Genomic DNA, 15,894 nt, shown 5'->3' on the forward strand with positions numbered 1-15,894 from the left:
AGCAAGGGTGCTGCTTTTTTTGAGTCCAGCCATCTTTGCATTCTTTTTCGCTTTATTTTCTCCATTTTCACTTCTTGTGCCTCAAGTTTGTCTGGAACATGAGTAGCTCTATTTGGAGTATTTGCCATTTGCAGCAGTGTAAAGTAGTTTGTTGATTGTACCAGTGAACAGTTACTCCTCTATCTTAAGATACCATCAAAACCTATTCAAATGTGCCACCTTTTCTAGAGTTGGAAAAGTGTTAGGATATTAGGATATTGATCTGAAATTATACTCATTGTTGCACTTTTTTTTTTGACAATTCCATGTTCCTTTTAATTCACCAATCTGGTGAAATTTGCAATACCCAATGGGGGTAATGCTTATTTCCAAAGCTATGGTGCTATTTGCAACAACATAAATTGATTCTGTGTCAGTGTTAGAGTGTGAATGGTGGACCAAACCTAATATGCATGCATTTAATTGTAAAAAGACCAGATTTTGAGTTGCTTCACGGCTAGGTAATCCAATTGATCAATATTGCCCAACATACCTGCTAAATATCTGCTTTTAACTTTTTATGCCATCTCCTGAGATATGAAAGAACCAGTTTAAAATCCTCAATATTAACTATTAAGTATAAACACTGAAAAACTTAATTGTACTGTTTCTTGCTGTTTTGATGTATCTTTTGTTGGAACAATCTTCTGCGTAAAAACATTTCTCCCAGCCACTCTCTTAGCGATATTTTAAATTGATGACCACGTCATGGACTCCCTAACCAAAGGAAATAGTCTTTCCCTATTAACTGTATCAAAACCTTTCATTATTTTTTTTAAAATCTCTATTAAATTTCTTCTTAGCCTTCTCTGTTCCAGTGGAAATAGTCCCAGTACCTCAAGTGTCTCCTCATAACTATAGTTTCCCAATCCTGTTATCATCCTGTGATTGTACCCTATATATTCTCTATAGCTTTAATGTCCTTTCTACATTGGGGCACTCAAAACTGCACACAGTAACTGTGGCCTAACCAGTATTTTGTGCAAATTTATCATTACTCTATGCCCCTAATTATAGAATTATTGGCCTTTTTATGGCTTTATCTACCTGCACACTCATTTTCAGGGAATTATGTGTTTGACCCCCTGGGTCTCTTGTTTATCCACACCCTTCAGCATCTTTCCATTGAGTGTATATTCTTTTGTTTTTCCTCCCAAAATATATCCACTTTAAATTGCATCTTCCACATATCTGCCCATTCTGCAAGTCTGGCTATGTCGTCCTGAAGTCTTTTACAGTTCTCCTCATTGATTTCCAAACTACCTACTTTTGTGCTGTTAGCAAAAGTTAGGACTGTGTTCCCTAAACCCAAGTTGAAATCATCTCTGTACCAAGAACAAAAATGGACCCAGTACTGGCCCCTGGGGTTACATCATTTCCAACCCTTTGCCATTCTGAGCAATTCCCATTTATCCTGTTTGTTTCCTGTTCATCAATCAATTTTTATCCATTCTGTTGAATTTCCTCATACCATATGCTTGATTTTTTTCAAATAAGCACCTTCTGAAAATCCATGTACACCATACTTACTGCATTCTCTTTATTCAATCCGCTACTTCTTCAAAAAAACACTATTAAATTTGTCAAGCAACATTGGTCTCCCTGCATTCCTAGCTATGAGCAGTATACATTTTTACATTTTATCTTTGCCCATTAGTGGACATATCCCCAAGTTCCTGAGTCCTGTTCAAGGAAGGAAAGAATGATAAGCCAGGAAATTATAGGTCAATTAGTCTTGCCTCAGTTGTGGGTAAATCTTTAGAAATTAATGAACATGTGGGCTGATCTGGGAGCATTGGTATAGATTTATAAATGATGTGGAGATGCCGGTGATGGACTGGGGTTGACAAATGTAAGGAATCTTACAACACCAGGTTATAGTCCAACAGTTATATTGGAAAATCACAAGCTTTCGGAGGCTTTCTCCTTCGTCAGGTCACCTGATGAAGGAGAAAGCCTCCGAAAGCTTGTGATTTTCAAATAAAACTGTTGGACTATATCCTGGTGTTGTAAGATTCCTTACACCTATAGATTTATAAAGGATAAGGTTTTGCATCACTAATTTAATTACATTTTTTGAGAAAATCACAGAGGCTATACAGAAAAGCAATGCAGTGGATGTTGTATATATGGATTTTCAGAAGGCATTTAATAAAGTGCCATATAACTTCTATGAAAATTTAATGCACATGATATTAGAATCGTAGAATCATAGATTAAAGCGATTATACCTGCATGGATAGAGAGATAGCTGGGGGACAGAAAGAAGAGTAGAATGTAAGACATCTTAACTGCAGATATTTTACTTGGGCTCAGCATCTCCATGTTTCTATAGTTCTTAATATGTGTTTATTTCTGCATTATTTGGCCAAGATAATCATCGATCAGCAATCAGCATTGTTGCTTCAGTCAAAGTGGCCTTCGTTGGTTGTCCCGGCTGTAGTATCTATCACTCCTGGTGGTCTCATTCATATTTTACCAATAGCATATGCAAAGATTTCCCCCATCACATAAGATATATAACTTCTAATGTAAATCATACACCAAACTTTAAAAGATAGATTGTCAGGAATGTTTGAGTGATCCTGGAAGAAAGGCAGACAACAATCAGATTTCTATACTCTACAAATGATGCCTTAGGGGTCCAGCTTACTTTTCAGATATAACAGCCACAAATGTTCTCGATCAGAAGAATAGAAAACAAAACTGAATGTAAGAAGGTATAACAGATTTTTGGACTACGCTACTTTGAAAGCACAGATTAATCCATGTTCTCTGTTTTTGGCTACACTATGATTCCTATAAACTTCTTCAGTTAGAATCATAGAAATTTACGGCATAGAAGGAGGCCATTCGGCCCATCGTGTCTGTGCAGGCCGAAAAAGAACTATCCAGCCTAATCCCACTTTCCAGCTCTTGGTCCGTAGCCTTGTAGGTTATGGCACTTCAAGTGCACATCCAAGCACCTTTTAAATGCATTGAGGATTTCTGCCTCTACCACCCTTTCAGGCAGTGAGTTCCAGACCCCAAGAACCCTCTGGGTAAAAAATTTTGTCCTCAGCTCCCCTCTAATCCTTCTACCAGTTACTTTAAATCTATGCCCCTGGTTATTGACCCCTCTGCTAAGGGAAAATAGGTCCTTTCTATCCTCTCTATCTAGGCCCCTCATAATTTTTTACACCTCAATTAAATCTCCCCTCAGCCTCCTCTGTTCCAAAAAAAACCAACCCCAGCCTATCTAGTCTTTCCTCATAGCTAAAATTCTCCAGTCCCGGCAACATCCTTGTAAATCTCCTCTGTACCCTCTCTAGTGCAATCACATCTTCCCTGTAATGTGGTGACCAGAACTGTACGCAGTACTGTAGCTGTGGCCTAACTAGTGTTTTATACAGTACAAGCATAACCTCCCTGCTCTTATATTCTATACCTCAGTTAATAAAGGAAAGTATCCCATATGCCTTTTTAACCACCTTATCCACCTGCCCTGCTACCTTCAGGGATCTTTGGACATGCATTCCAAGGCCCCTCTGGACCTCTACATCTCTCAGTACCCTCCCATTTATTGTGTATTCCCTTGCCTTGTTTGCCCACCCTAAATGCATTACCTCACACTTCTCTGGATTGAATTCCATTTGCCACCTTTCTGCCCACCTGACCAGTCCATTGATATCTTCCTACAGTCTACAGCTTTCCTCCTCACTATCAACCACACGGCCAATTTTAGTATAATCTGCAAACTTCTTAATCAAGCCCCCTACATTTAAGTCTAAATCATTGATAAATACCACAAAAAGCAAGGGACCTAATACTGTGCCCTGCTGAACCCCACTGGAAACAGCCTTCAAGTCATACAAACACCCGTCGACCATTACTCTTTACTTCCTGCCACTGAGCCAATTTTGGATCCAACTTGCACTTTCCCTTGAATCCCATGGGCTTTTACTTTTCCGACCAGTCCAAGGTTAGGCTGACTGGCCTGTAATTACTTGGTCTATCCCTTGCTCCCTTTTTAAACAATGTTACAATGTTAGCAGTCCTCCAATCCTCCGGCACCACACATGTAGCCAAAGAAGATTGGAAAATGATGGTCAGTGCCTCTGCTATTTCCTTCCTTGCTTCTCTTAACAGCTTGGGATAAATTTCATCCGGGCCTGGTGATTTATCTACTTTCAAAGATGCTAATCCCCTTAATACTTCCTCCCTCACTATGTTTATCCCCTCCAATATGTTGACCAGTTCTTGACCTAAACCTGTTGAGCAGTCGCCTGGATGCTAGAGTAAAGGCCCTTTCATCCTTGAGGATACATTTATTTGTGTTGAATTGATCTTCTAGTAAGGGAGCCTCAACTGGTATTTCAGCCTGTGAGGTGTCAGCTAAACAGACCATCTTTCCCAATTCTGGGAAAGACATGACAGAAGAGTGCTGGAAAGAAGCCCCCTCCTACTGATTCTGCCACTACCACAGTCCAGAATTGACGTGATGCTTATGTTATCTAAATGCTGGTGATCATAGCAGAATACAGCATTTTGTAGATATGTGGTACCTTGTCACAATGAGAAGTTGCCAGGGTTATTTGCTTTCTTTTACTCAGGGGAATAACTTTCTTAAAACCATCTGAATGCTCTTATTTTGTGAAAACTGACTGCTGACAATAAGCTAAGTGGGACTACTCCACATTTGTAGTTTAACCTTTCTATGTTGAACCTCAAGTACTATTGATGGAGAATTATTTTTATTATTTGAAAGCTACAGTGTAGTCACCAATTTAAAAAAAAAATTTGTATTTTAGGAAAAACCATTGTCCAGATCGTTGCAAAGAGGTGAAGATTTACAGTTTGATCAGGTAAGAAAGCTGATGTATTTTATATTTGTTACACCAGGAGAATATTGATATTTTCATTTATGCTCCCAGAAACACCATTTTCGATGATACGGTCTAATGTATAGGATCAGAAATACATAGGTACTTTGCAATTTATTCTAATATTTGTGAAAATGCAAGATGTTGGTATCTAATTTGTACTGTCCAAAATTAATTTTATCCTCTTTGGTTAAATCCAATAGGTATTCAAGCCATAAGCACTGCAGTATCTTAACTTTGTATGGAAAATGATGCAGCCATTAGTGCAATATGTAGGAAGTATTACTGGAATGTCTGAATATTGCTGCAAAATGCCAAATGTAATGAGCACTTTTGTTATTCGGTTATTTCAATTTTTCACATATATCGAGAAGAGTGTATTTCCGTGTCTTGGATCCTACCACAATCTCTTTTCGTATATGGCAACTGACAGCATTTTACCCTGACGTCAGTGTTTTGAAGACCTACTGAGCATATTACGATTTGCTGACAAAAATGGGCCCCTCTGCCCTTGATCCTGTTCCAGTTCCTGCTCAAGTCTGACTGTTAGTAGACTGGCACTAGCCTCTCTCCTCTCAATGTTACTTTTAAAGCTAATGGCAGTAATTGTGGGCTCTATACACTGTAGACAGGTATTCTCAGAGAACATAAATTCTGTCTTACAGTGTACAGTTGGTGGAATCACTGCCTTTAGCGTTAAGAGTAAGGTTGAGTAGAGAGGGGCTGGGTGCAGTCTTATAGTAGCTAGACTTGGGTAGGATTGGCATGTTGTAGGGAGGGGGAAAAAATGGGAGAGGGAAGGGGCAGAATCTGGGAGTGACGGTGCGCAGTGAGGCAGGAAGGAGAGTGTCAGCGTTAACTGACATGGAGTAGAGAGGGAGAGTGCAGCATCAGTTTTAACGTAGAAGTGCAATGCTCAACAGGGAAGAATGCTTCAGGGCCCCCTAGAACTACACTGCCAATTTGATGCCTTCAGTGTTTGGATTTCCCCCATCAGCCTTTAATATGCTTATTTTTTTTCCCCTCTCCAATACAAGTGAAGGAATGTTGTGTATACCTACAGCCTAAGTTACAAAGCCTGTAGGTACTTGTTTTTATGTGTCAGGGCTGTTGTTAAGTTGCCAACTTTTTTAAAGCTCTTCATCGTTTTTTTTAGGTTGATTTAGTTGTTTGATATTAGGAGTTAAAGAGCCATTTGGTTTGACACCCTTAAATCAGTGAAGTACTTAAACTCATCCATGATTTGTATAAGCAAACTTAGGTTGGAAAGTCTGTCAATTTTACTAATGTTTTTAATTTTACTTGTCTTTGTAGAATTTCACTCGCAGCATTGGCCATAACGCGATTGAGGGTGTTTTGAGTAGGAATTTGAGCTTATAGGTGCTCTTGTGTTTTGATTTGTGCATGTGTTTTTCCCCAGACTTGGTGGGCTAAATGACCTGTTTCTGTGCTGCAACATTTTATGATTCCAAGTGTCAGTTGCTGTTGGGTGGGGGACATCATTTGGCCTTGCGTGATGTTTGCACACGTGAGGATAGTGGTCAGGAACAGGAGTTTTAACTTTCTCTCCCAACATCCCCCCCCCCCACACACATTCCAGGAATCCTACCCACTAACTCAGCATAGAAGGCAATTGAGCCTGGGGCCTTCCTGGTGTGAATTGTGTAGTTGAGCAGTGCGCTTACCAACTGTTGTTTCTGTTTAACGTGAAAGGTTTCTGCACTATAAGAATTTAGCAAATTGCACCACAGCCATGAAAAATTAAAAACCTTGACAGTGTAAAGTAGCCAAACTGAAGAAAATTGAGTATGAGAAAGAGTATTACACAATTCATCCATTCAAAGGGTGCTTCATAAAATATTAATGTATGCAGTTTCCAGAACAAATGGCTATGGTATGAGTAATGCATGACTGGCTCGGGTACGAGCCAGCTGAAATCCATCCTTCTAAGCCTTTTTTTAACATCATAATCAAACACTGATGCTCCTGGGATCCTGCTATTTTGAAGCAGACAAACTCAGCAAAATGAATGGTGTCAATTCTATTTCTAAGGGCATCTGCAGAAACACAACACTGGTGCAATTTGCAAAAAAGATTCTGGACATAGCAAAAAAAAAATTACTGCATTCTGGGATTTAATCTGTATAAGAATAATAAAATATTTTTCTCTATTATAATACAATCTGTTTCCAAAGCAGACAAAATGTGAAATAAGTTTACAGGAAAGCTCCATAATAGTCTTATACTAGATTGCTTATGATATTAACGTTTTGTTTTGAGAATGATTTGATTAGAAAAATCTAATTGACAGGGTTGAGGGTCTCAATGTTTATTTTACTCGCTCACTCCTTTCAATATGAACATCCTCATGGGCACTGAGGGATATTGACTTTTAGAAACTTAGACTCTGAAATTAGATTTTTTGGACTTCTCCAAATGATCAAAATACATTCCACTCATCTGAAGTAACATTTAATTACCACATTGTGCAAAATGAGTTCCTTTTTCTTTCAACTTTCTCTGAGAACAATTGAAGAAACCGAAGTCCTATCTGGCTGAGATCAGTTAACACTGCACAGATCAGACAGAGAATTGCACCTTGCACCTTGGACATTCTGAAGATCAAAATTTATCGTCGCCTTCTGCATTTCCCTTCAGAATGTCCAAACAAGGCCTTTGCCATTTGTGGACCATTGCACTGGCATCATGGCTTTGACTGAAACTTGGCCCCTTACTGCAGCCTCCACACTTGGCTATACTTTCCACTACCTGCCCCGCCCAAACTGCCCTGATGATGGTGTGGCCTTTATCACCAAAACATACCTTTGTCTCTTCCCTCTGTTCCTCTGGTACCTTCTCCTCCTTTGAGCACCTAAACTTGTTTTATCCCAATCGTGTCTCCTTTAAAATGCTCATTCTCCACCCCGCCCCACCCCGAAGCCCCATCCCAATTGTCTCAACCAAATATCTTCCCTCCTTTCCTGCATCAGCCTCAGTTCTGAGCGGCACCTCATCCAAGGTGATTTCAATCTCCATCTCAACTGACCTTGCCCCCTCTCCTCTGATTTCACTGCCCTCTGCCCTCTCTAAACCTCCCCCTTGACATAAACTCTCCTACCCATATTCATGGCCAGTCCCTTGATCTTGTCTTCTCACATTCCCACTCTCCTCCCATGGCCTCCATCATAGACAAAGCCATCTCCCACCACTTCCTTGTATCTCTCACCACCCACATCCCCCTACCTCCTTCAAACTCCACTTTCTTCAGTGTCGGCACCTGGAACTAACTTGCAATTGCCACTTTCAAACACCCAGCTGCCTAGCCTTTGGCCTTCCATATGCCACAATACTTCTGCAGTTGTTGATCTGTTCAACCACTCCCTCATATCCACCTTGATGCCTCTGTCCAGAGGAAAACCTCTACTCTCTCTCATTCTGGCCATTCCCCCGGTATCTTCATCTCATCTTCGCTTCCTCAAATCCAAGAGTAACAGACACGAGAAAATCTGGTGCACAACTAGCTTATCTATCCATCACCACATCTGGCTGGACTACATTAAGCAATATTGGGCCTCTCTCTCCTGCCAAAACCACCACTACTTCTGGAAAGCAAAGATAATCTCCAGCCTCTTTTTTTCCACTGCTGAATGTCTCCTTAAACCCCTTCCCTGCCTTCTCCATGCTTACCTCTAACAACAAGTGTGAGGAGCTTATGGACCTTGTTAAGATTGAGACAATCCATTCTGCTGCCTCCTCCCCTTCTCCTTGCTCACCAAGGCAAACCTCCCTCCAGGCATCCTCCTGCCCTAACCCATATCCTTCTCTAGTTTCTCTCCTTTAAGAACATAAGAAATAGGAGCAGGAGTAGGCCATACGGCCCCTCGAGCCTGCTCCGGCATTCAATCAGATCATGGCTGACCGTCGACCTCAACTCCACTTTCCTGCCCGACCCCCATATCCCTTGATTTCCCCTAGAGCCTATAAATCTATCTATCTCATTCTTGAATATACTCAAGGACTCGGCATCCACGGTCCCATGGGTTAGAGAATTCCAAAGATTCACAACCCTCTGTGTGAAGAAATTCCTCCTCATCTCAGTCATAAATGGCCGACCCCGTATCCTGCGACTATGCCCACTAGTTCTAGACTCTCCAGCCAGTTGAAGCAACCTCTCAGCATCTACCCTGTCAAGCCCCCTCAGAATGTTATATGTTTCAATGAGATCACCTCTCAGTTTTCTAAACTCGAGAGTATAGGCCTATTCTACTCTATCTCTCCTCATAAGACAACCCTCTCATCTAAGGAATTTAATCTAGTGAACCTTTGTTGCACCGCCTCTAAGGCAAGTATATCCTTCCTTAGATAAGGAGACCAAAACTGTACACAGTACTCCAAGTGAGGTCTCACCAAAGCCCTGTACAATTGTAATATGTCTTCCTTACTCTTATACTCCAACTTTCTTCCATCATGTCCTCTCTGAGCTTATCTTGTCCACGAGACCCACTTCGTACTCTCGACCCCAATCCCATTAAACTGTTGACTACACAACATCCCTTCCTGGCTCCCAAGCTAGCTAACATTGTAAATGGTTCCCTCTCCTCATGCACTGACCCCCTTCCTTTCAAAACAGCCATCGTCACCACCTCCTCACAAAACTCCCTCGACCCCTCTGTCCTTGCAAACTACTGCCCCATTTCTAAACCTTCCTTTCCACTCCAAAGTTCTTGAAGTGTTGAGTGTTGTCCACTCCCAAATCCATGCCCATCTTTCCCGTCACTCCATATTTGATTCTCCCAAATCAGCACTCAATGGTTTCTCTTTCCATTCCTGCAGTTACTCTGAAGTCTCCTAAGGTTCCATCGTGGGACCCCTCCTCATCCTCATTCATGTGCTGCCCCGTGGCAATATCATCCGAAGACATGGTCAGGTTCCACGTGTACATTGATGACACCCAGCTCTTATCTTTCCACCACGTCTCTTGACCCCTCTACTGCTTCTGTGCAATCAAACTTCGTAACTGACATCCAGTCTTGGATGAGTCGAATTACTTCCCATTGGGAAGGCTGAAGCCATCGTCTTTGGTTCCCGCCAGAGTACCTTTGCCACTGATTCCATCCCCCTTCCCGGCCACTGTCTCAGGTTGAATCAGACTGTTCACATCCTGAGCATCCTGCTTGACTCCGAGCTGAAATTCTGACCCCCATATCCTCTCCATCACAAGGACAGCCTACTTCTACTTCCGTAGTATTGCCCACTTCCACCCCTGCCTCAACCCTCATCCACGTGTTTGTCATCTCCAGACTTGACTGTTAAAATGCTCTTTTGGCCGGCCTTCCATCCTCCACATTCCATAAACATCAGCTCATTCAAAACCCTGTTGCCCACATCCTATCCCGCACCAAGTACCGCTCACCCATTACTCCTATTCTTCCTGCCCTACATTGGCTCCTGGACCCCCAACACTTCCAATTTAAAATTCTCATCCTCGTGTTTAAATCCCTTCATGGCTTCATTCCTCCCTATCTTGGAAACTTCCTCCAGCCCTACAGCCTCCTTCGAACACTTTGACTATGGCCTCTTGTGCATCCCCCCCCACCATTCCCTCCGCCCCACTATTTTTGGCCATCCCGTCCGCCGTCTAGGTCCCATGCTCCAGAATTTTCTCCCTACACCTTTCTGCCTCTCCACCTTCCTCTATTCCTTCAAGACCCTTCTTCAAACCCACCTCTTTGACTAAGCTTTTGATCACACCTCCTTCTTTGACGTGGTGTCTATTTTTGCCTGATTACACATCTGTAAAAGGGCTTGGGATGTCTTACTACGTTAAAGGCGCTGTATAAATGCAAGTTGTTGTATGGTTTTGTCCACACTGAGTAGTGCCGTTACCTGCTAAGCCTTCACAGGTGCCAGGATGATTTTCTTAAACACAATCTCCATTCAAGATGAAGCACCAAATCACATTCTTAAGATAAGAAAGAGATAACAGTTAAAGTTGTTAAATCTGTCCCTCTAATTGGACCCACATCAACAACAGCTTGCGTTTATATAGCATCTTTAACGTCATAAAACACCCCAAGGCGCTTCACAGAAGCGTTATCAAACAAAATTTGACACCGAGCCACATAAGGAGATATTAGGACAGGTGACCAAAAGATTTGTCAAAGAGGTGGGTTTTAAGGAGCATCTTCAAGGAGGAGAGAGAGGTTGAGAGGCAGGGAGGTTTAGGGAGGGAATTCCAGAGCTTAGCGCCTAGGCAGCTGAAGGCACGGCCGCCAATTGTCGAGCAATGAAAATCGGGGATGCACAAGAAGCCAGAATTGGAGGAGCGCAGAGATTTTGAAGGGTTGTAGGGCTGTAGTAAGTTACAGAGGTAGGGAGTGGTGAGGCCATGGAGGGATTTGAACTAAGCATTCAAGCTTGTTGATATTTTGAATTTAAAATTTCAGAATCAAAAAGATTCTCAAGTTAAACTATAACAAGGAAACAACATTCCAACAAGGCTTGGGGTGCACATTTTTGCAATCCTCAAAACTAAGAGAATCCATCTGAGAAAAATGTCCACAATTATTCCACATTCCAATAAAGTCATAGTGGCATCTATTAACAAGTTCTTTATAAATGCCTGGCTGACAATTGAAGCACACTTTTAGGAGTGATATTTTAAAAATGTTGAAGCCTGTGTAAATGAAAAGTGTGGAATATTATCTTTCCAGCGGTGAGTATCACTCTATTGAAAGGGTTGTAAGAAAGAAAGAACTTACATTTATATAGTGCCTTTGACCCTCTCAGGACTTCCCAAAGTGCTTCATAGCGAATTGAGTACTTTTGCACTTTAGTCAATGTAGGTCGGAATTTGGGTGCGTACACTTCTGCAGTAGATCTTTCAGTTTTATCACTGAACTAACTCTGTTTTACAGTTTTATCACTAATGTAATAATTTTATTTCAGTTTAAGAATTGGTAATAAATACAGGATATAAACATATTGTTGTCCAAAAGATTTACATAAATGGGCACAAAGGTAACATGTTTTAGCTCAGTGAAATAAACTGTTATGCTTTGACCAAAATTATCAAAGACGAAGTCAGCACACTGTTCCTTATAAAGCTTAAATTCTGAAATGGTTTTACGTAGTTTTATTAACACTGCCACCTGAAGTTCCTGTGTTGTGTTTTGGCTACCTCTTACTGAATGGTGTGCCCCAAGGAGTACTACTGTTTCTAATTTGCATTAACGATCTGGATTCAGAAGTTCTTTGCGAACTGGGCATAGGGTAGGAAAGCATCGAAGGACCTACAAAATGAACTAGCGAAAATCAAAGTGGGTGGAACAGTGATAAATGAAATTCAATATGGATAAGTATCACATTTTGTAATGTATTGCATTTCAGAAGAAAACATGATTGGTGTTGAAATAGCTAGCTGAAGTTGAAAGACATGTGTGCACGTTCATGGTCTCGAAGCTTAACATGACGCCCCCAATTTTTTTCCTTTTCTACATGCTGCCTTTGTGTGACATTATCTATAATCTTGGGATCTGATGACACCCAGCTCCCTGTCATCACTCTTGAATCCATGGCTGGCTTCAAGACAAACAGGCATTCAAACAACTAAATCTTTCTCCAGGTTAACTATGGCAAAAGCAAAGCCACCACCAAAAGCTCAAAACTGTAGCCTGAATTCCATTTGCTTTCCTTGTAACTTCTGAGGCTGAACATGAAATGAAAGGCACAACCTCCCATGAACCATAAAATTTTACAGCACAGAATGAGGTCATTCACCACATTGTTTCTGTTTCTGCTCTTTGCAAGAACAATCCAAATCTAATCTGACTGCCCTGCCCTCTCTTCATAGCCCTGCCTCTTCCTCATTTGACTGTGAACTGAGCTTCATTACCCGGAATTCTACCCATTATCTAAACTGCTCATTTCCACTTGTGTAACATCACTCAACTTAATTCCCATCTCACTCCCACTGGCTCTGAAACTCTCATTCAAGCTTTTGTCACCCCCAAGCTCGACTTCTCCCATGCTTTCTTCACCAGCTTCCCTTGTTCCACCTTCCACGAACTCCAACTTGGTATAAGACTCGGCTGTTTGCAGCGCATCCCATAGTAAGTGCTACTTTTTAAAAATAATTGTTCCTGGGATGATGTTGAGCTCCTTGAGTGTTATTGAAGCTGCACCCATCCAGGTGACTTCAGCCTTGCAGATGGTAGAGAGGCTTTGAGGCATCAGGAGGTGAGCCACTCATCAGAGTACCCATGCTCTGCCCTGCTCTTGCAGCTGGATGTTTAAGTGATTGGTCCAGTTAACTTTTTGATCAGTGGTAACCAGCAAGAGATTAATGGTGAGGGACTCGGCAATGATCTTGGGGAGGGCGGTAGGTGAGGGGGTTGGCTTGACTTTCTCTTGTTCAAGATTGTTATTATTTGGCATTTATGGGTGCAGTAAAACAACACTCAAGAAGCTCAGTTACATCTAGGTTGAAGCAGTCTGCTTGATCGGCATCTCTGCTACAGGCTTCTATTAAACTCCTACACAACCAGTGCATGCTTAGCTACAGGATGCACTGTAGTAAATCACCAAGCTTACTTCAACAGCACCTCTCTGCATTGTGACCTCTACAACAGAGGTGGCCAAAAGCAGCAGCAATGTTATGAAAACACTTATCACTTCTAGTCAGACATAATTTTAACTTGGAAAAATATTGCCATTCATTCATCATCGCTGGGTCAAAATCTTGGAATTCCCTACCTAACACCATCATGAGGACATCATCATCATCACAGGGACTGCAGTAGTTCAAGAAAAAGACCCACCACTACCTTCTCAGGAAAACTAGGGATGGCAATAAATGTGGCCTAGCCAGCAACAGCCACACCATGAGAACAAGTAAAACTTATTTTTTTATTATCGTTGGACGAGCTAAGGGTGTGGTAAATGGCTTCCCTCATCCATATTAGTCTTGTGACCTGTTGAAAATTTCTCATAATTTGGACATAGTGACTACAATGGCTACTTAGCTACAATTAAAATTATTTTTAATAACTACTGGATCACCCATTGTGTTGCTCACGGTAAGTTGGACACTTGACTGGCCTGGAGGAATGATTGAGGAGCACTGAAGTCAAGCACACTTGGTGGAGCCTTGGAATATTTGGAGGTGCTAGGAGATGCAAGCATTGGGGTAGAGAAATGTTGGTAGAATTTTGTGGTTTTTATTCTACTTGTAACTTAAATATAAAGTTGCGGCTGTGGGCGAGGAGACTGAAAGTGGTCTGCTGCCGCTGTATTAATATTTAATGCACTTTGTCAGAAAGCAGTGCAAGCACTCATTCGTAATAGATGCAGATTGAAATTTTACCTTGTAGATAATTTTGGATGTAGCTGAAGCCACGGAAATTTGCCAACGGAGGAGAAGGCCGTTTGTCTGACAGCCTCAGAAGGGGGAGTGGTTCCCTGGTACGAGTAAAATATAGTCATTTGTTGTGATGATTAGCTTGCACCTTGTTCATAATTGAATTTATTGAAACTACAAGTGGTCCTTGTGAAAGCTACTGAAAAGAAGTCCAGACTCTTATGGATGTAGCTATGAACATTTTACTGATGATGTCAAGGTGTCTTTACAGCACACGTAGGAAGTCTCCCCTCGAACCTCAAAATGTAACATTTTAAGCATAGTTCATTATCCATGAAGCTTCAATATTTAAAGGTTGTTAAATGTAATTTATTAACCTTCCCACAGTGACTCAGCAAATAAATGCACAACATGATGAGATGTAAGTCCAACAAACCAGGAAGGATCCAGGTGCAATGCTTAGCCTATGGTGAATTAACCAATCTCAACTGAATTGGCAGTTGGATGTTACAGTTGGCTTTACCGTCCTTTGAACATGTAGGGAAAAATTACTCCTGGTTCTTGTTTCCATTTGCTGTCGAACTGACAATACAAAGCTGGGCAACGTAGTAAATAGTGAGGAGGATGGTAGCGGACTTCAGGAGGACACAGACAGACTGGTGAAATGGGCAGACATACAGCAGATGCAATTTAATGCGGATAAGTGTGAAGTGATGCGCTTTGGGAGGAACAACATGGAGAAGCAGTATCATTTAAATGGTACTATTTTGAGGGCAGATGCAAGCGCAGAGGGACCTAAGGGTGCATATTGACAATTTTTTGAAGGTGGTGGGGCAAGTTGATAAGGAGGTTAAGAAAGTGTATGGGATACTTGGCTTTGTAAATAGGGGTATTGAATACAAAAACAAGGAAGTCATGCTAAATCTTTACAAAACACTGGTTAGGCCTCAGCTGGAGTATTGTGTACTGAGGAGGTTTACTAGGATGATACCATGGATAAGGGACTTAAGTTATGTGGAGAGATTGGAGAAGCTGAGATTGTTCTCCTTAGAGCAGAGAAGGTTAAGTGGAGACCTAATAGAGGTATTCAAAATTATGAAGGGTTTTGATAGAGGAAGTAGGGAGAAACTGTTTCCCCAAGTGGGTCAGTAATTCATAGATTTAAAATAATTGGCAGAAGAACTAGAGGGAAAATGATAATTTTTTTTCACAGAGTGTTGTTAAGACCTGGAATGCACTACCTGGCAGGGTGGTGGAAGCAGGTGCCATAGGAACTTTCAAAAGGTAATTGGACATGTACTTGAAGAGGATTAATTTGCAGGGTTATGGGGAAAAGGCTGGGGTGTGGGACCAAATTAGACAGCTCTTTCACAGAGCCGGCACAGGCATGACAGGCCGAATGGCCTCCTTCCAGAATGATAAACAGAATGGGACCTAGCGGAGTCTAGAATCTAGAATCATAGAAAATTTATGGCACAGAAGGAGGCCATTCGGCTCATCGTGTCCGCGCGGCTGAGCAACGAGCCACCCAGCTTAATCCCACTTTCCCGCATTTGGCCTATAGCCCTGCAGGTCACGGCTCTTCAGGTGCACATCCAGGTGGTAATTAAATGAGTTGAGGGTTTCTGCCTCCAC

At 41.7% G+C, this 15,894-nt stretch overlaps 1 protein-coding gene across 19 annotated transcripts in view; it reads left to right on the plus strand.

Annotated features, from left to right (window-relative positions):
- The window catches only part of fryl (furry homolog, like), a 450,071-nt gene that overhangs the window by 188,090 nt on the left and 246,087 nt on the right, over positions 1–15,894 (plus strand). For 18 of the 19 annotated variants that reach the window (XM_067987951.1, XM_067987806.1, XM_067987858.1 and 15 more), the window contains one exon: positions 4,830–4,883. The exons of the other annotated variant lie outside the window; for it this stretch is intronic. In XM_067987951.1, the coding sequence (XP_067844052.1) occupies positions 4,830–4,883 (54 nt within the window). The remainder of the gene's footprint in view (positions 1–4,829; positions 4,884–15,894) is intronic. 19 annotated transcript variants of the gene reach the window in all.

This window comes from Heptranchias perlo, chromosome 1 (assembly GCF_035084215.1).
Source record: "Heptranchias perlo isolate sHepPer1 chromosome 1, sHepPer1.hap1, whole genome shotgun sequence".
In the NCBI taxonomy this organism is placed as follows: domain Eukaryota; kingdom Metazoa; phylum Chordata; class Chondrichthyes; order Hexanchiformes; family Hexanchidae; genus Heptranchias; species Heptranchias perlo.